Source organism: Sander vitreus, chromosome 15, assembly GCF_031162955.1.
Source record: "Sander vitreus isolate 19-12246 chromosome 15, sanVit1, whole genome shotgun sequence".
NCBI lineage: Eukaryota > Metazoa > Chordata > Actinopteri > Perciformes > Percidae > Sander > Sander vitreus.
This window is the reverse complement of record NC_135869.1, coordinates 20950054-20977278: the sequence shown is the minus strand read 5'-3', so window position 1 is coordinate 20977278 and position 27225 is coordinate 20950054. Positions and strand designations below refer to the sequence as shown.

The 27225-nt window shown below is 40.7% G+C and overlaps 1 protein-coding gene across 1 annotated transcript in view; it reads left to right on the top strand.

Annotated features, from left to right (window-relative positions):
• LOC144529749 (Na(+)/H(+) exchange regulatory cofactor NHE-RF2) overlaps positions 1-24529 on the top strand; it is a 37354-nt gene extending 12825 nt beyond the window's left edge. Inside the window, exons 3-6 of the mRNA XM_078269016.1 lie at positions 13382-13609; positions 21148-21301; positions 22046-22164; positions 22279-24529. Coding sequence (XP_078125142.1) covers positions 13382-13609; positions 21148-21301; positions 22046-22164; positions 22279-22437 — 660 coding nt within the window. The 3' untranslated portion in view covers positions 22438-24529. The remainder of the gene's footprint in view (positions 1-13381; positions 13610-21147; positions 21302-22045; positions 22165-22278) is intronic.
• Positions 24530-27225: the final 2696 nt, after the last annotated feature.

Below are 27225 nucleotides of genomic sequence, written 5' to 3'. Positions count from 1 at the left end.
TTTGGTCAGTTCCTAGAACTTTTGGATTAAGGGGTCTATCTGAAAGTCAGTTTTTGAAACATACACTAACTGCTTATCTATGTCTATTTTCTTAATATCATCTTTTAGTTGTTGGATGTGGAAATATCAGTGGTGGAATGTCAGTGGAGAGTAAGTCAGCTGTAGCTAGGCCAACCATCGATCAATGTGCTGCCCACACAACTCAGCATCGGCAACAAATACGAGAGAGAGAAAAAAAGAGAAACAAACACTGTAGAGACGGAGAATTCTTCATTTCCACACCTATAACAATTGCTCCATTGATGGAGAAGTCCTTGAAAGCAGTGAAGAGAGCTTTGCCCCTTGTGTGTAGCTATTATTATGTGTTTAGGATTTGGTGAGCACATGTATTTCAGTCTATGTCACAACTTTGTGTTTATCACAGGTTTATCCATAGCTGTACTGGGCTGTTATTCTCACTCCTGATCACTGTTGCACTCACAGGTGTGAGCCCGCATACATTCCCACAGATCAATCCACGCAGTGTTCACTGTTTGTGGGAGTCAAGTAGATATGATGGGAAACAGGCTTTGTATCCGTGTGGATCAACTGGTAATTCTATCGACACTTGAGTAACACTTGACAAACAAGAGGTGGAGATTAAGTCTAATGTGTGTTTTGCAGCAGACAGGAATCCGCATTAATTAATTAATTATGCTTTGGAAAGTAGGCGAGCGAAATTAATATCTATCTGCTGTGTCTTGCAGAGACACACAAACACACATATCTACGTACATCTTTGGCCTGATGTCATCTATGAGACTTCCCCCACAGAGCATGTTTGTGTCTCTGTGATGTCATATGTAGAGTGCCTCATCACTGCTCTGGGGCCCAGAGGTTTACACACATTTAGATGGCAACTAATGATTATTTTCATTATCGATTAATCTGCTGACTATTTTCATGATTAATCAAGTCATTGTTTGGTCTATAAAATGTTTTTAAAAAATTAAAAAAAAAAGTCTGTCAAAGTTTCCTAGAATCAAAGGTTACCGATACTTTCACCACAGATTTTTGTTTTAATGACACAAAACATCCACCACCCTCTTCTTCAGATTCTCTATCACAACTCTCTCTCTCTTTCTCTCTCTCTCTCTCTCTCTCTCTCTCTCTCTCTCTCTCTTACTTTTACGTCCTAACCCGAGGGACGAGGGATATCTGCCACATACTGATAACAGGGGTGTGGACACACACAGACATATGGAAAAACAGATGGAAAAACTAATCTAATGATATATTTAAATAAACAGAGAAGAAGAGATGAAAATAGCTGCATTCACCTTTAAAATCTCACTCCCTCATCTGTGACACACACACACACACACATATCAGCACATAACTGCTGAATATATCAGCCTCCCCAGCAGCCCACACAATTTAAATTGACATTTAAATGCAAAAAGGCAGAAATGTTGTATTGTGCAGCCTCTTCACTGCATGTGAATGTGTTGCAACGTGGTACTCAAAGATAAGAGAGGGACAGAAATTAAAACCAAAAAAGGGTTAAAGAACTTGGACTGAAAGAAGACATGAGATACCATGACATGGAAGTTGAAAGTAAATATGAGATTAAGGAAGAATGGAGTGTAGAAAGATAATAAGAGACAAATAGAGAGAATGTATAAGAGGGGTTTAAACCACCTGCTGGTTTGACTTCCTTCCTCTCTCTCTCTCTCTCTCTCTCTCTCTCTCTCTCTCTCTCTCTCTCTCTCTCTCTTTCTGTCTTTGCATAGGTTCACTCACTGTTTTCACCGTGAAAATGTAACACTGCAGGTTATGTTGAGACGCTGTTATTGTACAGTAGGCTCATGAACACAGACATTAGGGGTTGATGAATGGAAGAGCCAGTTTTGATGTGTATTAGTGTTCTGGACACTAACCTTGAGTATCATTTTAGACGTTTTATTTCTCTACATCAGTGCTTTGGATCATTTTCCTTCCCCATTGTCCACAAGCTATTGTAGCATGAAACAGCTCCATGAAAATTCAATCAACTTCATACAGCAGGTTCTCATGGAAACTAAAGCTGCACTTTCTCTCACAGAGAGGCAGCGAGACATGTACGCACACTTGTGTTTCCATAGCACTCATGTTGTCAAAAGCCTTATGATGAAAAATGTGCTTGATTATGGTCCTTTGCCATTGCACCAGGTTTAAACTTGAGTAACAGCTTAGGCTATTGATAGGCTTTTTATTTTATAGATAGGGAAAAAAGTACAATGATGTAATCTATACAAACACTGGAATTATTTTGATGCAGTATGTTGTGTAATTCCCAAGTTTTTTCACGAACACTAATTCCACACACAGCCCGTTCCAGTGGTGGAATGTAACTAAGTACATTTATTCAAGTACTGTACTTAAGTACAAATGTGAGGTACTTGTACTTTACTTGAGTCTTTTCTTTTCATGCCACTTCCTACTTCTACTCCACTACATCAATCTGACAGCTTTAGTTACTAACTACGTTACAAATTAAGAGTTTTGCACACTTAACACATGTAGTTTATAAAATACGATGTTTTATTATAAATTCAACCACCCAACCATATATAGGCCTACAAGTGCAGCTGAAATGATTAGCCAATTAAACACTTAGTTGATTGACAGAACTGTTATGATAGTTTCTAAAATATGAGGATTTTTTTGCATTGAAGACTTTTACTTTTAATACTTTAAGTACATTTTCAATGCAGGACTTTTACTTGTAACAGAGTATTTCTACAGTGTGGTATTAGTACTAGAAGTAAAGGATCTGAATACTTCTTCCACCACTGGTCTCATCTGCGCTCAGTGACAGTTCCGCCTCCAGCTCGATGCCCTTCACAATATGTTTGCACACAGGAGTTTTGCAGCTTCAGCGCAGTGTTTCAGTTGACTGTGACAGTAGAGCTGCAGGCATCTGGAACAGCTGGTAAATGACAACAAACATCAACATCCATGTCCACTTCATTAGATATTTAGGTCAGTGTGACAAAAGTTGGCAGAATATAACAAGCAGCTTGTTAGTAAGTTTCAGCAAAAAGCATAAATACAGCTTGTTAGCTGTATTTATAGTTTGTGTTATGGATGCAAGGAAGTGAAGTTTTTTTTTCCCTGGATCTAGACCAGTAGCATTATTTATTTTCCTTATATAATTGATTTCTCACTCATTGAACTTTCTAGGAAAAGAGACATGTTGCCTCTGAATATTTAAAGTATACTGACATTTATAAACTGCAAATAGAAATAGAAGGTTGTAGCAGTGAAATAAAGGCATGATGTTATAAGTGTAACAATCAGCGTAGCGCAGACAGACCCCAAAGTACACCGAGGGGTACGCATACCCCCATATGTGAAACACTGTGCTAAGCTAAGCTAACCGACTGCTGGCTTTCCAGTTTCACATTTACCGTACAGGCATGAAAGTTGTATCAATTTTTTTATTGAATTCTCGGCAAGAAAGTGTATGAGATTTATTACATTTTTCACTCCAAAATTTCAAAAACCTAATTTGTGTTAAATAGCAGGGGTGTAACTTGGGGGATCTCGAACTTGTGGTATCCATCAATCCAGTATTCTGCCGTTGAGTCCAACTAGTTGCGATGATAGATCTGATTGTAAACAGAGTACAGTACAGAATGACAACTCGCTTCATGACTAATGCAGTATACTCGTTTTCCAATCTGATCATGTTGCTCCTTGGCTATTTAATCTTTTTTTCCAGGAGATGCATTCACTCTTGTTTTTACACATTCCACCTCAATGCTCCTCTCTCTCTTTCACTCACTCCTGAGTTATGATCTCAGGAAACACTTAAACAGCAGGTACCACACATAACATACATACACACACACACACACACACACATACTGCAGCAAAGCAAGAGACTTTGTAAACAGATATCAGCAGGTCAGTCCTGGTAGAGCACCGCTGGACACACAAACACACTCAGCTAGCATTCGTATCACAGAGCTGTTACACAACACACCACCACACCAGTGGGAAAAACTGTTGGTTATCCAGATCTCTGGCCAGTCCTCATGTTTTCGTGTTCTCTCTGCTCTTTGTGGTGCTGCCTTTTCTTGCTGTCTCCCACATGCCGTGCATCATCTTCCTCTCTGCCTCCCCATTTAGGGCCCGAGGACCAACAACGCCGGTCAGCGAAGACCCTATTGATTTATTGAAAGTTTACTACTACTTCTAAAACTAAATCCCATTTTTGAGGAGCTAAAGGTGCTGCATGCCAATATTGACTCATAGTCATTGCGCCACCAACTGGCAATAGGAAGTCAGCTTCATGTGACAAACATCCGATTTACATGTACACAATATTTGCACTGTGTTGTCTAAACTTGATTTAGCGCAACATAATGCATGATTAGTGCGGGTTGTCTAGCGGTGGCGGCCATTTTGTGCATTTTGCCATAAAAAGGAAGTTGTTGTAACTCGAATGTCTATCGCCCAGTTTGCCCAAAACTTCACATGCTTGATAAAAGTCCCGGCCTGAGGCGATGTACATACCAATACTGACTCGTAGTCATAGTGCCACCTACTGGCAACAGGAGGTCAGCCTTATGTGACAAACATCTGATTTACATGGTCTACACATGATATTCAGCAATATGTCGTATACATAGTGTGTGTTCTCTATCGCCACATAGTGGGCAAAGGAAGTTGTACAAAATTTGAAAAATGTATATCCAATGCCACACACTCCAGACAGGAAATAAAGTCTAACGTTAATGCAAAGTGTCTCTTCGACCGGAGTCCCGCCAGCACGTGCGCGAAGGCCCGTTCATCGCTAGCCTGACGTTGTCATACACAGATTCTAGTCAGAATATGAGTCTGATACTGCTCCATTGGGCTGTGATTATGGGGCGTGTTTCAACCGAACCAGGAAAGAAAATGCCTCTGCACTCAATTGGATAGACCTCCAACCAATGAGAGCAACGGAGACAGACTTTCAGAAGCTGCAAGTCAAAGGCAGGCTTCGACAGAGCAAAGGCAGTGGCGGCACTTTCCGTGTCGTGCGGACGGGTGTGGCAATATGTATACATACGTGATTGCGGTTCTCTGTTCCTCTTTTAAAATGAATGTGCTGTCGATATCTTCTATAACAGACGCAATGGCAGCCATCTTTGTTGTAAAGGAATTCAACCCAAGCGCTCTTTGGTGATTTGATTACGTTAATGCTGATCATCTGTCCATCATCGTATAAAGCCCGCCCTGAAAATTTGATTGGTCTGAACAGCTTTGGTTCAAGCATAGTTGCTCCACAACGGATCAAGTCCAGACCGAACTTCCTGACCTCAAATGTTTTGGGCGGGGCTAAGGTCGGCTGGCATCCAGGCTAGTTCATCGCTACTTTTAGCTTTAATTCGCTTCATTTTCTCTCTTGCTCACTCCTGTATCTTTTTTTCCCTTGTCCCCTTTCTTTCATTTTAATTTTTACAAGCTCCAAATCCATGTCATGGTTTTTTCCAGCTGCCTGTCATTTCCTTTCTTTCTTGTTCCCTTCTCTCTCCTATTTCTCTTTCTCACCCACTGAGATCTGGCCATATTTGCTCTTTTCCTCTCTGATTGAGCAACACTTAAAGCAGCTGCAGACACATATATACACACACACACACACACACACACACACACACATACAGTACACACTAACAATTTGAGGGTAAAGCTGTCATGACCAAAATATCTGAGACACAGCAGTTTTCTTAATTTCATGAAGCCCTTTTAAATAATCCTTATATGGGCTTTGCATACACTTTTGAAAAGCTATGAACCCTGTGCATCATGCTGTCAGGGAGACATAGAGCAATGTGACTACACACAAAACTCTTAAAATCAACATGAAATCTAAAGATACAATTTGTATGTATTCTCTCACCTAATTTAGAAAACTTTAAAAAGTTACCCCTCTGAACACTGGCAATTTTTGTCCTGCCCAGTTCCTAGTATCTAGGGGAACTCGTCAGGGCTGCCCTCTTTTGCCACTACTATTTGCCCTTTCCCTCGAACCACTGGCCCAGAAAATCCGACAACATCCGTCAGTGCATCCTATCACATTTTGTAATACAAATCACTGGATATCATTGTATGCTGATGATATCCTTCTCTACGTAGGCAACACAGGTTTCTCAGTTCCACATTTGCTTTCGACGTTTGATTCATTTAGCTTGTTTTCTGGTTACAAAATTAACTGGACAAAGTCAGCACTGATGCATTTAAATTCAGTTACATCTCAAACTCCCCTGCCCTCCCACATACCAATAGTCAAGAGTTTCAGGTATCTCTGTGTTGATATCAAGGTCAAGATCGAGGTCAAGGTAACTTTATTGTCCCCGAGGGGCAATTGTTTGTACAGCCAGCAGACAGACATAAAGACAACACACACAACAATACAGCAAAACATCAAATACCCACAGTATCTAAAACACAAATACATACATTTAAAACAGTTCTGGCAAATTGTTTAAAATGGAAATGGAAGTTGGGATAAAAGAGTTTCTCAGTTTATTGGACCTGCATCTGGGCATGGAGTACCTACGGCCTGAGGAAAGTAGCTTAAGTAGCTTCCCTTCTTTGCCTTCTATTGCAGCACAAAACCTTCAAGGTATATAAAAGCATATAGAGAAGGACTTTGAACACTGGTCCAATCTCCCAAATTCACTTCAAGCCCGTATATCAATAGTTAAAATGGATGTACTACCTTGTGTTAATTTTTACTCATCTATGATTCCTCTTACTCTTCCTATTGGCTACTGGAAAAAACTTCACTCATTAATATCTAAATTTATATGGAAAGGAAAGAGGTCTTGTTTAAAACTCACAACTCTTCAACGAGACAAGGCACAGGGAGGGCTGGCTCTCCCAGATTTTAAGATGTACTTTCGGTCCTTTGTGTTACGCCCTCTATCTATTTGGTTCAATCCTGGTTCTTCAGTCTCTTGGAGAGCAATTGAGGAAAATGTGTCGCTGCCTCACAGACTGCAGGATCTATTGTATTCCAACATACCATTGAAAAAAGCCAAATTAGGTTTAGGCCCTATAATTTCATTTCTACTCACAACTTTCCGTACTGTAATGAAATATGTGCTCGCAGATCATAAATGGCACAATCACTCCCCAATTTTCTACAATTGTTCACTTCTTAAGGGTAATATACCTTTTTCATTCCCACATTGGAAGCATAGGGGAGATTATGTTTTAAAAGACCTGTATTGTGACCATGGATTAAGAGCCTTTAATGATTTGCAGGCTGAGTATGATCTTCCGGGATCCTCTTTTTTCTTCTACCTGCAGTTAAGGTCAGCCATGAAGGCATATGGTGTCCCAGCACTCCCCACACATCCTCTTCATATAATATTAGCCTCAGTGGAACCAACACGAGGGAGGGTCTCTAAACTTTACAAATTTATTCATGATCCTGGCAAACGGTTACCAGTAGAAGCCACATGGCATAGGGACTTAGCTGCTATGAATGCTGAAGATATCTGCTGTGACCTATGTCCACTTGATGTCCTGGGGTCATTTATGCATATGTACTGGGAATGCCCCGATGTGGTTAGGTTCTGGAAAATGATATCTCTCACTTTAAGTGACATGCTTAAAGTTAGGATTGGGGTAGTGGGGGGTACACTTTCTGATTTTTGTTTTGGATTGTCTTACATTGTATATGTGTGTAATACAGGGATAGGGGGGCTGAAAAAAAAGGGCTACAACTGTGATGTGTAATGTTGTTAATCTTGTGCCTTTCTCAATAAAAAGTTTATCAAAACTCTGCTCTGCAGCTACACGTCTTCTCTCTGACAGATGGAACTGGCTATACTGGTTCCACTGTTGTATCCATGGCAACTGGTTGTCAACCACAACATCAGCTAAAGTCAAACGTGCAGGTGATGTTTCTGTTTGTACTTCACTGGCGTCATGCTACATAAGCAACGTTTTTTCAGCGCGTCATTATAATTCGATTTTGTGGGTATCCTATCACCATGCTTCTCTGCTGCTTTCAGGAAATGTCCCTTTGTGGGCATTTCAATCATCAAGCTAAATGCTGAGATGTAATCTTTTTTTTAATCAACCCTGCAGTGTGTAAATCAATATACTGATGTGTTTGATGTGCCTTCAAAACTTAAAAACATGGAGATTTCATTATTTACATAGAAGATCAACAAGCATGTAACATGGTATAAAACTAGAAAGTTTGGTACATCAGTCACCGAGGACACCATTGCTCATAACTGCAAATTGACTGTTCACTAAGCCCCCCCCAGTTACTGTTGCTATGCCTGTCAATGGTATCTAAGGAGAGCATGATCTTACACAAGTAAATAAATGCAAGCTTCTTGTCCCACAATGACTTTTATCCTTCTTTTATATGGATGTTTATTATAGAAAGACATACTTGGACCAGTCAATTGTCAAAAAGTAAAGCAGTTAGAGGACTACACCACAATAAATCATCCAACTTGATTGACATTTTAATGCTGCAGAAGTCAATGTTTTCATCTGTTTTGAACACTGTAGGCTTTTGGTAATTTCTACATAGCAAGCCCAGCTGGGAAACAGGCTGTCAACTCCAGCAGAGTTTTTCCAAGCTGGGAAATAACATTGACAAACTGGGATACAGTTTTTGGGTCATGGAAGAACTCTGGTCAAGTTATGGAAAGTCATAAAAAAAATTACATTAGGGCCATGGAACAAAAACTGATGAATGCACTTTTTAGTGTTTAGTTTAACTGCAGATAGGATTTTCCTTCGAAATGGTTTGACACAATGCTTTCTTGTTTGTTTAACCTGCCGTCCATTGATTGATCAGTTTATGTGTGCTTGTTATCAGGTTTTCCTTTAGCTTTACCTAGTACTTGCACACAATATTGTAGTGTTTTTGGTGACGAAAGGGTTAGTGTGTTTGCAGTACACACGTTAAACAAAATAGTTCCTAAGATATTATATGCTGTCACTTTAAGTCCTTGCCACATCTGCTTTTAGCAAACTAAACTCAGCTGGAAAAAAAGAATACCTTTTGACTCAGGGCTTAAAGGAAACTTGACCTCCTGATTTATTAGAATGGGGATATTAAGTTTACGTTAATCCTCTTTTGGGAAGCATGCAAGTGAGAGCATTGTTGACAAAAATGACTTACATGCATGCATACACACACACACACTGGATTTAAAGTTTCTTTGTAGCAGCTCAAAGACACGTATAACAGCACACATGCATGCGTGCCCAAACACACTTAATTGTGTTGTGGGCCAATAGTGAGCAAATGATCCTTGGCTGTGAAAGGGTTAACAGCGGTCATGATCCATCCATCGCAGTAGGCCACCGTTCAATTATTCAACAAGCTGCGATCTAGTTTCATCAACTGCCAACGCCACTGCCAGAAGTCGCATACAGAGGGAAATATGCACACAAATTAAACAGAAAATGAGTGATCTGCCCTTAAATTCAGGTCAGTGCTGCAAAAAGCTTCTAACCTTGTGTTATGATTTATTAAGCCAAAAAAAAATTGTCTAATTTCTAATGTAGTCAAAATTGCATAACCAAACCACACAGTCAAACACAAGTCTTGTGTGTACATTGTACTCCTCCCCCCCCCCCCCACATGTACTCACAGAGACTGACAGAAGGCTGATTGTGACAGGAAACTAAAGGAATTCATGGGATGGCACTTGTCCCATTGACAGCACATCCTCTCAGTGTGCCACAGTCACACAGAGGTCAGTGTTTGTGTGTGTGTGTGTGTGTGTGTGTGTGTGTGTGTGTGTGTGTGTGTGTGTGTGTGTGTGTGTGTGTGTGTGTGTGTGTGTGTTGGTGCATCAAACTCCGTAATGTCTGCTGTGGGCGTGACATATTCCATATTGGTTACCTTATAGAAAAGCACTCTGATTTATTTCAGAATTTTCCATGTGAACATTTATGAGCCTGGAACAAAACATGGATACTGTGTTTTCCCATCAGTTCCTACTGCGTCTCCTCCCATTGGGACTCTGTTTTAAAAACAATGACAGATGCTGATAACCGTCCGTTTTCCTGATGACAAGCTGGTTTGCTGACAAAGGGGAAAAACATTACCTACCATTTTTCTCTCTCTCTCTCCCATCAAAATATTTTTTCACAAAAATCAGGAAGTTTCAACACCCACAGTTCAAACAAACATGGTGACCGCATTTCATTTGATGGCCTCTCAGTTTTGGAGAGGTTGTGTGGCAACGTCAGGCCCTCTGTGCCTCTTTGGCTGATACTCTTTGATATTCTTTCAAACCAGGAGTCTCTGTCCTTTACACTTTTACACATAGGTCAGACATCTGCATACACCAACCATCAGTAGGGAGCCAAGACCACATACAGTCGTGTTATCACCCTCCATCACTGACAGAAACTCACACAATTGAGCTTGTACAGATCAAACCCACAGCACAAGAAGACCAAATCAAAATTGTCCAAAATGCACACAAATGTCAAAGACTGAGACTTTGAGAGATGGCACAGGCCCCAGGGGGTGATTAGTGGAGTTATTGAGAGGCAGTCCGAGGTTAGATTGGCAGACACTTGCGTCTCCCCCACATAATGACTCCCAGCTGTGCTACTCTTACTGTTTATGTTAGAGGAGTTCCACTCCAAACTCTTTTCCTTCCCATAGTGGCTAACTGGAAACTTCTCTCATCTCGATTTTTCTGAACCACTCTGTTTATCTGTCTGCTGTATATCTCCGGGCTCTACATACTCTTAACTGCACTGTTTCTTTTCTTGAACTCTCTTACTCAATCCTCTCGCTGCATCTAATTTTCTATCCCTCCCACGCACACTCTCCCTCCTTGATTTTTCCCTTCCTCCTCTCTGCCATGTTTCTCCTTTGCATAGATCCCAGGATGCTAATACATTTAATTGTAAATTGATTTTTTTCTCCCCCTTGGAAGATCTAACCCAGCTGCCCAATCCAGGCACTTCCTCTCCAGCCTTGAAAAGGAGGATCTTAAGGGATTCATGAGAGTTGTTGCTCTCTCTCTCTCTCTCTCTCTCTCTCTCTCTCCTTCCTTCCTTCTCAGGGCAAGCTGCCTAGATTTCCGCTACCCTAAAGAATTCCTAAAGAATTCAGTGCCTGAAATGAAATTATATGTTGCCATCTGTGTTATTTTTTATACAGTCTAGAGGTAGATTTGCAGCCACTGTTGTGGTGACCGACGCTCAGCCATGATTTCTAAGATGCATTTGCAGTAATCAAACAAGAAGGTTGAAGGGGAGTTAGTTAAAAGTTTTTTTTTTAAACCGGTTTCTTTCTGTCAGAATAAATCATAAACCATCTTCCCCTCTACACACCACAGTACTTGCTTTGTCTCTCTCTCTCTCTCTCTCTCTCTCTCTCTCTCTCTCTCTCTCTCTCTCACCCCTGCCCACATACTCCATATGTATTTTTAGCAGGCACAAGCTGGACCATGATGGTAGCTTCACATATCCAGTGAAAACAATAAACTTCTCATGTTGCGTAATACAATTGCAGATCTGTCCTGTGCACACAATATGTGCACCGTATATAGACTCATATTTGGTCACCCAACACCCACTCTACCTGTCTACCGTTACCTCACAGATGATATCAGCTGAGGTTACAGAGCTGGCAACCAGTTATCTTCCGTCTCATTGTACATTTTCTTCCCAGTGTGTAGGTGGTAAATCAGTGTGATCACACTGTAGATGGCACAATTAAACAGGTTCTATAAATGTCTTCATCCAGGCTGTTGGAGCTGTCAGTGATATGCTGCAAATGGACAGTTTCATTCCAGAATAAAGTACACTCTAATACAATGTGACATGTACTGTATGCTACAACTAAATGACAGAAAATGAATGCACAGAATGAATCTGTAATCAACAGGGACGTCGTTAGGCCTATTTTAGGGGGGCTGAAGCTACCCCAAAATGTTCCTAAGCCCCCCTAAATAATAATAAGAACAACAACAACAATTTGATTTATCCTCATTGATATTTAGACGCAACAAATGATATATATATATATATAGCTACAAAAAAAATAGTAGAGAGTCGTTGTGCTATCAAGATGATGCACCGCACCGTCTCGTTGCATTGGTGTGAACTGGCAGCTTTCAGAGCGTTGCAGACCGGCGCATTGCAAGTAACTGGGGGATTCATCTCGTCTCGTCGCTACTCTTTGGTCTGAACTCGCTATGCACACTCCCCCCCACACATACACACCCCGATACACACGTTAATGGTGAAAGGAAGATTGATTACACGTAGTGATACAGAGTGAAATTGTAAGTTGTTTTTAATGACCTGCATACCTTTTGCTACGTTTTCTTGAGGTAAAGGAAAGGGGATATTTTGGTTTGCTATGGAAAACTATACTACGACATAAAACCATGCCAATCTCTAGGTTGTCATTTAGCCTAATAGCTGGTTTGATTTGCATTGAGAGATGATTTTATGGAAAGTACCCCATGCCAATCTCTAGGTATGGTGAAGGGTATGTGATGATGTGGGGCTATTTTAATTCCAAAGGCCAAAGGAACTTTATCAGGATGCATAGTATCCTGGATCCATGAAATAACTGGCCTTTAAAAATAAAAATCCGCCTGCCTCTATGGGAATTTAATATAGGGGTGTACTCACTTTTGTTGCCAGCGGTTTAGACATTAATGGCTGTGTGTTGAGTTATTTTGAGGGGACAGCACATTTACACTGTTATACAAGCTGTACACTTAATACTTTACATTGTAGCAAAGTGTAATTTCTTCAGTGTTGTCCCATTAAAAGATTTAATGAAATATTTACTAAAATGTGAGGGGTGTACTCACTTTTGTGAGATACTCTAAGTGTAGCTCTAATACAGTATCGAAAGATGTGAGTGCAAAGATTTTGCAAACGCAAGTTACAAATACCCTGGGGGCTAAGCCCCCCCTGTCTTTCAATCCTAGTGACATCCCTGGTAATCAACAAAGAATTATGTGCAAGTAATGAACTATATATACAGTATATCCTTTACAATACAGTAATCATTAGTACTTTGAAGTGACACTTCACGCACATGGTCTTGTATAAAATATTCACCCTACAGGCTTAGTGATGACCCGACTGTGTGTTTTAGTCACCTGCTGTGTTCACATGCCCTGCAGACAGCAGAATGCCTTGCCCTATCTTTCTACATATGCTGCACAATTTAAACCTCTTGTATAGGCTTTTAAGCAGTATAGAAACCAATCTCTCTATTAAGCTCTTTTGGTTTCTTCTTCACAATGTCTTTGTCATCATAAACTAATGGATGAACCTTTGCATTGTTTATATATTTTACTTGTATAAAAGACAAGTACACACTTTTCTCACTCTCTTCTAGGAGGCTCCTGCCCAGGCTGTAGCCCACACCCAGCCCCAATCCCAGCCACGGCCCCAAGTCGACCCGTCCGAGCTCGTTCCACGTCTGTGCCACCTGCTGCGGTCTGACACGGGCTACGGCTTCAACCTCCACAGTGATCGGTCCAGGCCCGGACAGTACATCCGCTCCTTGGACCCAGGATCACCTGCAGACCATGCCGGGCTCCGGCCACAAGACAGGCTGATTGAGGTAGGACAGAGGAGCTTGGATGGAGTGTCAGGGTATGAAAGTATAATGCAATCCAATACAGTAATCCTGCAGTAAATCCTACCTCTGGTTCAGTTTTTGTTGACACTGTCAGATTCAACTTTCTTGTACTTTTAGCTTACGGTGTTGCTTTGGACTGCATTACCGTTGGTGTGTATGAATGTGGGATGTAAACAAACAAACGTTTTTTCAGATTTGAACAGATTTTGCCCTTTGATCAGATACAAACAGTATCTAAATTTTTGAAGTAATAATCGTCCCTTAATTTACGGGCCGTTTCAAGAGTGGATACAAAATTGGGGAGGGAGCTTTTCAGATTTTTGTCAATAGCTTTTTCATTTTAATTTCATAAGCGCTTCAGTCCAGCTTTATTTTTTATTTGGACTTCCTGCTTAATGCACATCTTACTTTTTTATTTTTTATTATTAGTATTTATTATGACAAAATTAGCTATCATGGCCCGTTTTTGTCAATACTGTATCTTCTCATTTAATATAGATGGCAATAAAAAAAACATTTAACACACAACTAAGCAATCTAGATGATTTCTAACAACTTCTCCTGGAAACTCAAATACAGATACAAATACAGATGTTTATGAGACTGGGTGGTGGAGCAGTTGGAAGTGTGGGCTCAATAAGAAGTCAACAGGGTGAGGGGAATCTGAAGTGAGTGAGTAAGTGAATGTTTTCATGCATACATGCACTTGGCACAGTATACCCCGGCAGAGGAATGAGGAGATCATAACAAATGTGCACACGCTAATGAGGTGATTATTGATAAATGATTCTGGGTTAGTCTGGTACATGTCAGAGAATAATATGATTGACCGGGTGTGAGAAAATCCCTCAAGAGGCCTCTTGGAACCCATTCATGGTGCCACTCTGGATAATCATGGTTTTTCTGTATCTTTGTAGGTGTGTTTGAACTGTATATGCGTGTTGCTGTGTGCCTACACTCCTGATTTTGCACATGTGCCCACATTTCCACACAAAACATCCAATCCATTACCTTTAAATAAATCTACATGTACGCTTGGATGACCTTTACTTCATGACACACCAACATGCTGTACTGCCAGTGCAGGTAAAGAAGCTCTTAGCTGCTTCGAACATCACTAGAAGTAGACAGATGTCTTTGCACAGTGTTTTCATATAAACTGATTTTTGTTAATTTAAACAGAAAACATGTACCATAGAGGGCGAACACCTGAATGCACCACCTTATTGGAGAGTAACTGATTCTAACAATATAGCACAAATAAAAGTCTGTCATCTGTGGATGATTATTAATATATAAACTCATCATAATCAACTATACAGAGTGCTTTAACACTCAAATGTTTTACGCCGGTCCAAAAAAGTAGCCAGACTTATCATTAATTATAGTGTGTTCCAATTTTAGAACAAAGCCGTTAGGAGAGTCTAAAAACTTTAGTCGAAAGCTACAGAAAAGTTTGGGTTACACTTTACTTGAAGGTATCTACATAAGAGTGACATGACACTGTCATGAACGTGTCATAAACATTATAAACAAGTCATAAACGTTTATGACATAACGCTTCTGTCATTAAGTGTCATTCGGTTTTTGTCATGACAAGTTAGGGTTAGGGTTAGGGTTAGGGTTCATGTGTCATGACAGTGTCATGTGTTCATGATAGTGTTATGTCACTCTTATGTAGATACCTTCAAGTAAAGTGTTACCAAAGTTTGCAACAGTTCATGCATTCTCCCACACAGGCTCAAATACAGATGTGACCCCATGTACACATACTGTCACAACTGTAATTAAAATGGCAGGAGTCACACTTGTGTCTGTTGCCCGGCCCCTGTTTCTAAAGATAACAGGACCTAAAGCCTGGACTCAATCTTTACTGTGTGTCAGCCTGGAGAGAGAAGGAAGAGGCCGGCGATAGGGGTGAGGAGAGTTGGTTATAAATTAGTCTGATCGCACGGGCTGACAGGGGGAGGGACATGGGGGAGGAGTGTGTTTGTATATGTTTGTCGCTTCTTATAAAATATAGAGAGCTATAGAGGCAGACGTGCGTGTTAAATAAGAGAGGGAGAGAAAGTAGCTGAGAGCGAAGACGCATGCAGGAACAAAAAGGAAGAGAGTTTCCTTCACAGAGTTTCTGTCACGAACAGAAACACATGCGTTTAAGTGGCAGTCACATGAAAGTTAAAGGGTCATTATTCAATCTCCTAGAAGTCTAGAAGAGGAAATGGTTGACAAAGATCATGGGTGTTCAGTCAGCTTTGCCCAGGTTAAAAAATAATGCTGGCAGTAGAATCAGAATCAGCTTTAATGGCTAAGTAAGTGGGAACACATACAGTACAGGAAATTTGACTCTGGCTTTTTGTTGCTCTCAAAGTACATACACATAAATAGACATACAGCTAAAAACAACAACAAAGCTAAACATAAACATTACACTGTTTATGTGTTATAACATAATTTTCATTATGAGCAGTTTTTAATCTGAGTGTACACACACAACATTCCCATTCATTCCCATGACCTTTGCCCTCACTGATTGTACATCAGGGTCCAGACCAGGCTGCAGAGCAGGCCAAACAGGACCTGAGTAGGGTCTGATAGTGAGGTTAAACAGAGTTCCATTAGGATCTCTCAAAATGTAAAGGAACATACTTGTTGTTTTGCACGTTTAAGACAGTTTTCCTATCAAGTTTTTGGTTAATGTTTTACTTTCCAGGCAGCATTTGGTTCCATTCGATAGCAGTTCATGAGAAAATGTCCTAAAAATCAGCATGCAAAGACTTTTTTCCTAAAGCTGAATTAAGTATTGCAGTTGAGAGCAGCGCTTGTTTTGAAAAAGTCAGCAGCCTGTTAGCTTAGCATAGCATATAGTGTTTGTGATATTGTTGGTGATACTGTATCTACATTATCACCAACAACAATATCAGGTCATCGCATTTGATTTTCACATCATAGTGAACTCACTGAATGGAAACCAATTTCTAGATAGGAAATCAATCAAAAACTTTATGTTTCTGTTTGTTTGTTTTTTGTGGGGGGTTCGAAATGTTTGACTGTAATATAAACTGTAGACAATATGTAGTTAATGGACTTAAATATGGGTAACGTGAGGGATATGATCAGGACCACCAAGCAGAGCTGCAGTTGTCAAAGTTAAAGTCTGTAAAAAGGCAAAATGTTGCTGATCACGCTTCAGTCCTGACATGCTGATGTACTGATGCTCCACTGGAACATTAGACAGCTGATGAGAGTGTGTGGGACCATCCTGTAGCAGGTCACTGATGACAGTAACAGTCCGCCACGTCCCTTCATCTCTCCATGGAAACACAACTTAACGATCACATTTACATGCACGCACACAAAAGTTGGAAGGTACTAAAGACAGCATCAGGCCAAATCTAGTTTAATTAAGGAGCTGATGCATGTTTAAAGCAAAGATTTGAATACAAATACTTACATAAAAAAAATAAAGCTAAAACATACTTACTTACTTGCAACTATTTTGATAATCGAAGAATCGTTTACATTAATTTCTGAAACACAACTTCTCCAATGTGAGGGTTTGCCATTATCTGTTTTATGTCATTACAAACTGAATATCATTGTATTCTGGACTGTTTGTCGGACAAAACAAGAAACTGTCTCCTCGTATGTATTTTCTGGCATTTTAAAGACTAAACAGTTAATTGATTAATCGATAAAATCGATTGGTTAGTTGCAGCTCTAGTTAAGTTATTTCTAACAAACAAAATTTGGGAAACTTTTAAAAGATAGTTAAACTCTAAACAGCTTTGTATTATTTATGTATAATTTTACTGTATCTATGTATTTGCCTTTTATGTTTTTTATGTGCATTTTTAGGCTACTGTCTGCATAAAGCTTTGGACGTTTGTGTATTGCAATTATCCTACACTACACCTGTGGGACACTTAAGGTAGCCTTTATTAAGTGTTTTGGTAAAAATGTGATTTCACGCCAGCTTAATAACTTTATTTCAGTGCTTTAGTTTTGTTTGGAGACTCCTTGAGTTGAGTTAGTTAGCTGCCGAGTGTGTGTGTGTGTGTGTGTGTGTGTGTGTGTGTGTGTGTGTGTGTGTGTGTGTGTGTGTGTGTGTGTGTGTGTGTGTGTGTTCACACGCTGATAATTGTAACCGTCTCTGGCCATGCGTCAAGACAGCGCTTGTGTTATCTGTCAGCAGCCTGTTAGAGAGGCGAACAACCATGACAGATCTCTCTTTCTCGCTGTCTTTTTCTTTCACCACGCCCCATTACACTGGAGGTGTATCGGCAGCAGCTAGCGTTGCAAAGGCTATGATGAGAGCTCAGCTTTCTGCCAATGTTTGGCAGAAGCATTGACACCAGTAAATGCCTCATCAGTCTCTCTGTTCTGCCTGCGTTCAACAGTGCGTACTCTGGACTTCTCACAAACTTGAGGGTGACATCAAAGAACATACACACTTGGGTTTAAATTCATGGCCGCCCACAAATCAGCTCCACAGTGATTTGACACCTGGATGATGATCAGTTCATGTTTCATACACACACAAAAAACACACACACACATTTAATCCTACGTTGCTCTCTCACACTTAGTCTATATCCATGACGTTCCACTTCCGGGATTGCTCACGGTCTGCCGGAAATTCCACTGGATGTCACTCTTTTTGGATGTCCGTTTTCAGATGTCCCGTTACCTTTCCGCTTTCTTTGTGTTGTCTATGGTTGACTGCTCCTCAGATCTCTGCAGGATAAATTGAGACAGCTAGCTAGACTATCTGTTAAAAAAAATGTCTGTTGCACGACTAAAACAACTTTTGAACGTACACATGTTCCACCAAAACAAGTTCCTTCCTGAGCGGCCGTTTTTCTCCCATCCCGGATTGCTATGTGGACTAGCCAGACCCTCCTCCGCAGTGCTGTGGAGGAAGGTCTGGCAATGCGAGACTATCTCACACAGGACTCACTATGTTGTTACCTTACATAGCCAACCTAGAAATTTTGTTTTAAACCATGCTAGCAGAATGGCTCTAGGGATGATAACGTCGGTCTGTCCACCACTTTGGTCCAGATTTAAATATCTCAACAACTATTGGAGGGATTGCCATGAAGGTCTGTAATCCTAATGACTTTGATGATCCCCTGCAGTTTACCATGCGTCACCAGCATGGCACTTTTTTTTTACTTATCCAGTATAATATCTTGTGCAGACGATGTTTTTCCTCTGCAAGGTTCACAATTTACCTGACAGAATGTTAGCATTGTCATTGTCACTTGTTAGCATTCTGACATTAGCATTTACAGTAGCTTAAAGCATCCCTGTGCCTGAGTACAGCTCACAGAGCTGCTGGCATGGCTGGTAACTCTTTGGATTTTTCTTTTTTATTGATATTTTTAGCAGCCAATTCATAAATTACATGTGCACCACATGCCACGTGACATTAGTTTCAAAGTATATCTGTCCTTTTTTGTATCAATTATAAATGCACAAAATATAAGCAACTTACTGACATGCACATACACATACAAAATCCCAATCTAGTAGAACAGACCAGATTTATTGAACATGGTTGCTGAACTGCTTTATACTAGATTATGGTCCGATACCATTTTTTGCTTCCCGATACCGATTCTGATACCTGAACTTGCGTATCGGCCGATACCGAGTACCGATCCGATACCAGTGTGTCATATATTTTATTATGTTTTAAGAACTGTATACTACTATCCCTGTATGGATGTGATATTATTTCTATCTTTGTTGTCGGTCTGGCTCAGGTTAAACTCTTTGTGAATTTTTACGTGTGACTTTGATGCGACACACACACACACACACACACACACACACATACATACACACACTAGTATCAAGAGGTTCCCAGAGGAATAGTCCCATGAGAAATAAGCTTCTGTACTGTTCCTACAGCATGTATTAATTAGCACAGTGGGCAGAGAGCAGAGTGTATTGTTTTGTGTAGGATGGAGTGTTAATGAAGGGCTGTGAAACATGACACAACACCTGTTGTTTGTTGGCCGAATACAAAGATGCTTGTTCTCTCTGTATCAAACTGTTTGTCTGTGTCCATGGCTGACTGATGATGTCTGTTTTTGTGTATGTCTGTCTTATCTGTCTGCCATGAGTCCTGGGAAGAGAGGATACATTTTTTCATGAAAGAGAGGAGAGGAGCTGTTCACATTTTCCATCTGTTGATTCAACTCTTTCTTCGTGTTGTCTTCCTTCCACTCTTACGATCTTGTTTCCCCATTCCTTTCTTCCCCAAAAGACCCATAAAGTCTGTCTCATTGCACATATTTGCCTACAGTTCAATTTTCTGCATTCATTTCACCCCATTTTCTGCACCCACAAAGCAAATTTTAAGAGTTTCCCTTTCTCTGCTTTACTACGTCCCTTTCTTGTCATAGGCAGTGAATTTTAAACAAATTCCCTCTCAGGACTTGGACACCTGAAACCAACACTATAGCCGGAGCCCAGGAGAGCCATCCATAATTGATTGTGCACCAACACTAACTTGGCGTGGTACAAAGCTACCTGCTTCAGAGGAGCCAAGGTCTAGACAAAGCAGGCCTCCAAATGCATGCAGCATCTAGATAAGCGCAAAATTGCTAGGGAAATATTGTCACATACACGGTCAGTCACATCCGCACATTTTGTCCCTTTGTTGGGCTGTTTCTGGCGCTAATGTTTCCTGATTTATGTAACCCCTTTGAGAAAGTTTTGACAAAGAGTCTTTGTTTCTTGAGGTTAATCATAACTTAACAGCAGCAGGTACAGCTGTCCTAAATGCTAAACGCTTTCCTGAACTGCTATTGCAAGAATTCATAATTCATAACAAGAGTTTGAGTAACATTGTGTGGAGAGGTGGAGGCCCTCTAATAGTCATTTTTGAACAGTGTATTATCAGTATGTTGTCCCACGGCTCCACCTACTGGATGAATGAGGTAGCACCGGCCCTCAGTGTGGTACGTCAACAATAAATAAATAAAAAAGAGTGATGGGAAGGTTTGTTTAAAGGTGATTGTGAACTTAACCAATCAACCGACCTGGAGAGATTTATGTTGGGAAAAACTTTGTTTATAACCCCTATGCATAAATCCCAACTGACTGGGACCTTTGCTGGAAGTAATGTAGATCGGTTCTGGTCGACCATGCCCACATGTTTTGGCATTTTAGGGATGTGATATGTTTGAATTCAATTCAGTACAATTTGAGTCAAAACAAAGCAGCTGATGATAATGCTAGCTACACACTTACCTACATACTTACGCACTTTTATCAAAGTTGTATGTCCTAACAATGAGACAGAAATTGCTATCTGACCATATACTATGATTACAAGCTGGTATTATCTGAGCATGCATGTAGTCCAGTGAGTCAGTGAAGTAATCACTTTATCAGGCTTTTCAGTCTGTTGATATTCGCTGTTTACCAAGATCTGTGGACATCCACTATGGCTGCCAGAGGACCTATAAAATCACTATCTTTCTTTTTGTCTCTGTGTTTTCCAGGTAAACGGTGTGAACGTCGAGGGCATGCGGCATGCCGAGGTGGTGGCCTTCATAAAGAAAGGGGGAGATGAGACCTGGCTTTTGGTGGTGGACCCAGACACAGACGAACACTTCAAGACGAGGGGAGTTATCCCCACGGTCAGCCATCTCAGAGGTAGGACTATACTAACAAAAGACTGTGTCACATATAAACTTTCAGGATGCAACATTATCAAGTTGTTACTTGACAGAAACTACGCACTATAGCTTTAAGTTAAATATGCAAAGAAACATTACAAATATAATACATTAGGTTACTTATCACTACTAAAGCATTCATTTGTTTACATAAATATAGTTTTTTCCTTTATGTCAGTATAATTTTAGGAATAACATATCCAATACACTTCTCCATAAAAACAGAAAGGAAACCAATTATCATAAACACTGAATTCATTCAATGTACCATGTTGCATGATGAGAGTCATACATGAGGCAGAGTTTCTGATTTCCAATCTGTGCAAATATTTTTATACACTTTTTCACTGCCCAGGCCCCCTCAGTACCCCACCCCTCCCATACAGAAACTTAACATCCTTAGTTATCTCTGCTTGATGTGATCTGTGCACTGCATACTTAAGCTGATTGTTACAAACAACTAATGTGATTTAATAATGAATATGTTTTTTAACAAAACATGAAAGAATAAGTCGTGACCACTAAGTTAGAGGAAAGTGTTGTTCTCTACTTGTGAAACATTGTTGGACCATAAAGTACATAACAACAAAGCTTTAAGACTTCCATATGTTAAATTATATCCCATTCCTTTGAATATGAACTATGTATAAAGATTATTAAAACTACACTAGTGTAAAACAACAATCTGTGGGCTTGTTTGTTTGTTTGTTTGTTTCCATAGACTATGATGGTCCATCCATATCCAACGGCTCCCACAACCCTCAGATCAACGGGAGCTCCACCACACAGTCCATCAGGTCCACGCACTCTGACCTCAGCAGCCAGGGCAACAGCACACAGGTGAGTGTGAGCATTTGTGTATGGTGCTGTGTTTGATCTTTGGTCTTCACATGAAAGTCAGTACCCTGAAGCCTTCTGTCTGTCTCTCCGTCTTCAATAATATCTCCCGTCTAGCTGGCGGACGATGAGGGCGGCCGGCTGATGGACCCGTTCGCTGAGATAGGCCTGAGCGCTACGGCAGCAGAAGAAAAGATGAAGGTCCATGCCAAAGAAAAGAAGAGGGCACCGCAGATGGACTGGATGAAAAAGTATGAGCTGTTCAGCAACTTCTGAGATATTCCCCTCCAAGGACACTAGAAACAACCAAAGGACAGAGATATGAGCTCTCTGCGTGAAGAGAAAGAACCAAGATCCACCATACAACAGAAGATATTTTGTTCCTGGAATTAAATGTGACAAAAGAAAAAGTTGTGCTATGGATTTCACTTTTTAAGCCACTTCAGAGACCCTTTAAGAGCTTATTTTCCCTCTTCAAAGTACAACATGAAGAAGGTGCTGACTGCAAAAACTGTGTATACTTAAAATCACACTGTTCAGAAGCAACAGCATCTGTAAACACTTCATGCATGTACTTCTGTCAGGTGGGAATGTTGCAAACAAGTTTTCACAAATCTACCTATATCCCTATCACTTAAATCCTCCCATTCTCACCACTCCTAGAGACTTGTTTCAAACAAATGAAGGAGACAGTTATTTTTATATTTAAAAAGTATAAACAACTGTAAAAAGAAAACAGTATCCCATCATCATGGACTGCATTTGAAAGAGTTGTATGGACATTGTGACAAAAATTATTCTGGACATTGTGGGCGTTTTGGGCCATCAGTCAGGGGTTAGCCCAAAGTTGGCAGAAGATCACTGTGAAAGAGTTGAGACTCCACCTCCAGCCCATGCAGATGTTTCATAATAATCACTCACAAAGAAAAGGATGGCTGTGTATACTGGTTGTGTGTAACGTCTCCTACTTGTATATTTACATACAGTTTATTAACTGATTATCAAATCAGCCCAAAAAATAATTCCTGTTGTTATTTAGCACTCATTTAAATAATGTATCACCACTAACCTCTTTTCCCAAAGTGCTCCAGTGCACATGTGCATAACAAAGGGAAGCACCACTAACTTAAATGGACAACAATGGAAACTGGAATGTAGAAGAAAGGAAAGTTTTCTCAGGTTCAAATGGCATGATGAATGAGTTTATCATTGGAGGAGGCTTGCTGTGTACAGCAGAGGGCAAGCTTACAACACGGATAGATAAATGGCACTTAAACTAAACAGAGTAGATCTTTATGCTGGCTGTTTTTTTGGGGTTGTGTCAGACTATTTCTTAGTTAGAAGCAGTAACTTCCTGGAGTTGCCACTGGTTGCCTGGCAAAAGCTCAAGGCCAAGAAACAGTCCGGCACAAAACTGCAAATTTCTTGGTTTTACACTTTGTTTTTTGTACGGATTAAACAAACAAGATATAAGGTGAGCTTTTGAGGTGCCAGGCCTACAGTTTCCCCCTGTTTGTAGTCTCTGTGCTATGCTAAGCTAACTGGTTGATCGCTATAGCTTCATAATTACCGTACAGACACTAGAGTGGTATAAATCTTCTTCTACCATCTAACTTTCCACCAGAAAGCAAACAAGAGTATTTCCCAAAAATGTCATACTGTTCCTTTAATTAAATAAGGGCCAGGCAAGAAAGGGGAGTTAAGGCTCAAAGGTGCAACTAGCAGCAGCAGATAGTATGTTGGAGTGAAGAGATGTGATCAGCTACAACATGAGCAGTGTGAGCAGGTCGTGCGGCAGAGGGAGTGTAAGAGAGGCTACACAGTGAGGTCAGAGATGCTCTGGAGGATCTAGTGAAAGAGACTGTGGGAGCCATGGAGCTTATTGAGGATTATTACACACACACAGGAACAGCTGTCATACACACAATGTGTGTGTGTGTGTGTGTGTGTGTGTGTGTGTGTGTGTGTGTGTGTGTGTGTGTGTGTGTGTGTGTGTGTGCGCGCGTGTGTGTGTGTGTGTGTGTGTGTGTGTGTGTGTGTGTCCGTGTAGAAGGTATAAACGCTGCAATCCAAGCAGTGTTGATACAATGTATTGAAACAAGTGGGACTGCGAGTTCAGTCATTTATGTGGACATCTTTTCTTTTTTTGCATCTATTTACACCCTTACAAACCCTACACTAACAGTAGTGTCTTGATTCTTCAGTCTGTGTGTGCAGTAGGGCTCACTCTGTATGTTCTGACAGTCACAAAACTCTATGTTACCATGGCTGATGTATATACAGTAAAAGTATACAGCATATATGGCAGGTTGCATTTTTTCAAGTGTGACAATGACGTTTTTGAACATATTAAATTGTTGTCACCATCTCTCATGCCTTCTCTAGTATCTGTCCTGTCTGATGGTTTTTCCATCACTCTCATTTGCTTCAGAAGCTCGTACTTTGTTTTGAACCTCTTCGTACGACTGAAACTGTCTCATTCGCTTACATACCTCCTTTTTATTGGTTTATCTGTACCTACAAAATCTCTCATTTTGACCCATTTCCTCTCTTTATCTCAACCCCCGCTCTCCCTCCGTCTCTCTTGCTAAGGATTATGCCGGTGTACAGTTTCAGTTTCAGCCTGTTCTCACAATTCAACACCAGCCAGCTGCTGTGAGCGTGCAGGCCATGCAAAGGTTAAACAGAGGTCAAAAGTCTATAGGACAAGCACGTGTGTGTGTGTGTGTGTGTGTGTGTGTGTGTGTGTGTGTGTGTGTGTGTGTGTGTGTGTGTGTGTGTGTGTGTGTGTGTGTGCGTGTGTGACTGTATTTTTTTTCTGCATGTTCATCCAGTCTGTGTGTAGTCTTAGAAAGACAGTGGTGGAAGAAGTGCTCAAATGTTTTACTTAAGTAAATGTGCTGATAGAATAGTGAAAAAATACTATATTACAAGTAAAAGTCCTTCATTTAAAAGTTTAAATCCTACTTAAGTTTTATCAGCAGAATGTAATTATTAAATGTAATTTTACTGGTTGGGCAGAAAAATGGACCCTTTACTAATGTATTATAGAGGTAGAGTATTAGATTTTTAAAACGCATGCATTAATGTATAAGGAGCATTTTACTGCTGTAGCTGGTTGAGGTGGAGCTGGGGATGGGGGGGGGGGGTTATGATGGTCAATATCAGCAACAACATGAGCCCCGATGTCCAAACCACAAGCATACAACTGATTATGAATTGTAAATATAAATATACAGCCACAAAACCACTCAACCTCTCTGTCTGTCTTCTCAAATTCAAAAGGTGTTGAGCTAAAAGAGGCTCTGCAGTCACATCAAGGTTTATTGTCACAGCAGAAAGGCCTCACACATAAACGTTCCTCAGTGAACACAGAAATCACTGCTGCAGGAACCACCATGGCTTGATGGTGTTTTAAGCCCCCATCGTCGACTTCAAGGCAGCACTGCAACCGTCGACTTCAAGGCACCTAACCCTAACCTTAACCCTAACCATAGACCGTATAATATGAACAGTCTATGACCCTAACCCTAGTGCCTTCCATGCAGCACTGCCTGGAAGACGACATTGGGGGCTTAAAACACCAAATACCAACCACCATGACCATGTTAGCATTTAGCATGTTGTGTTTGATTTGGGTCACTGGGCGTGCTCACTAAGTGGAGCACTGAATCATTAATGAATTAAGGTAGATGCAACCTTTTGTTTTTATCTATGCTGAGGTACAAATATGATAACCCTAACTCATAATGATGTCATCCTTAATTTTATTGCATTTTTGTGCTTTTCTGTACAGTTCACTAACTGCTAGCCCAGGCCCACTTGCAAACGGACACCCCCCTGCCAGTGAACATGTACATTGAACATTTAACTTTTCCAGTGTCTCCTTTCTGGAGCTCAGCCCTCCTGCAGCTGAAGACACACCAGCAGCTTATTCTCTGCTGCAGCTTTACAGCTTTCTTTCACCCCTGACAGTTTGGCCAGTGGATCCCAACCTAGAGATAGGCCACATTGTGACTTTATAAATCTGAGGGGTCCTGAAATAATGAATGAGGTAGAAAACAAGAAGAATGTAAGTTCTGCTACACAATTTTGTATTTTTGTTTTGTACTTTTCTCTAATCTTAGCTATATTTGGAAAAATATTGGGTAAATTGACCTCTTTGGGCCTCTAACAGTTAGGCCTATTTAAATTAATGTGAGTTCAGAGGGGAACTGTCTCTTTGGTGGAACCGGGAACAACTAGACATGTCTATGATCAGTTGGTCAGTCAGAGTCATCATATACAGAGGTTCACATTGACCAGAACACTAACTGCCATTATGACACTATAATCCAAAAATGGCCAAGTTTACAATAAATCATATGTAACATACATTCTGTCCACTAGGTGGCGAACCACCAGCATTAAACATGCAGGAAGTCAGCCATACCCTAGTAGCGTGAGGCTTTGGGTACATCCAGGGCCCTACCTGACTTTTGTTCAAATGTAATGGCACACGTGGGCACATTATCGGCTCCCTGGAGGTTACGGCAAGGCCGAGTAGTGACGCCAGCACATCAAAGAACAGGCCCAGTTCAAAGCAGTCTGCAATTTTAGAGCAGTAAAAGCAAGAGAACAGAAGCAGAGAATAGAACTACAGGTGGGCCCTTTCTGTTTACTGTCTCAGCCAATGCAGACATTTCTACTTACTATTGATGATAGATGATTGTTTGTCTCGCACCCTAGGTTTCTGTCCTCCTGTAAGCTCCTGTACTTTGATTTAAGTTTTCCGTTTAAACAATCTTTTACACCAGTTGTCACCTTTACTTTTGTTCAGTTTTTTTCTGTTTTTCCCACCTCACCACCACCATCCCACCCAAGTTATGTCATGTAACAATGCCAGGGGCTGCCTGGGATGCAGCAGTGCCCGCAAGGAGAGAGAAACCAGAGACTGGCAAGGAGGGAGAGACAGAGAGAGATGGGAGAGGAAAGGGGGGTGGGGGTCAGTGTGTCCCCATGGCAACTGTGTGTTTTTGTTAGCGCTCGTGAGTCAGACAAGCAGTGACTCACAGTCAGGAGGAA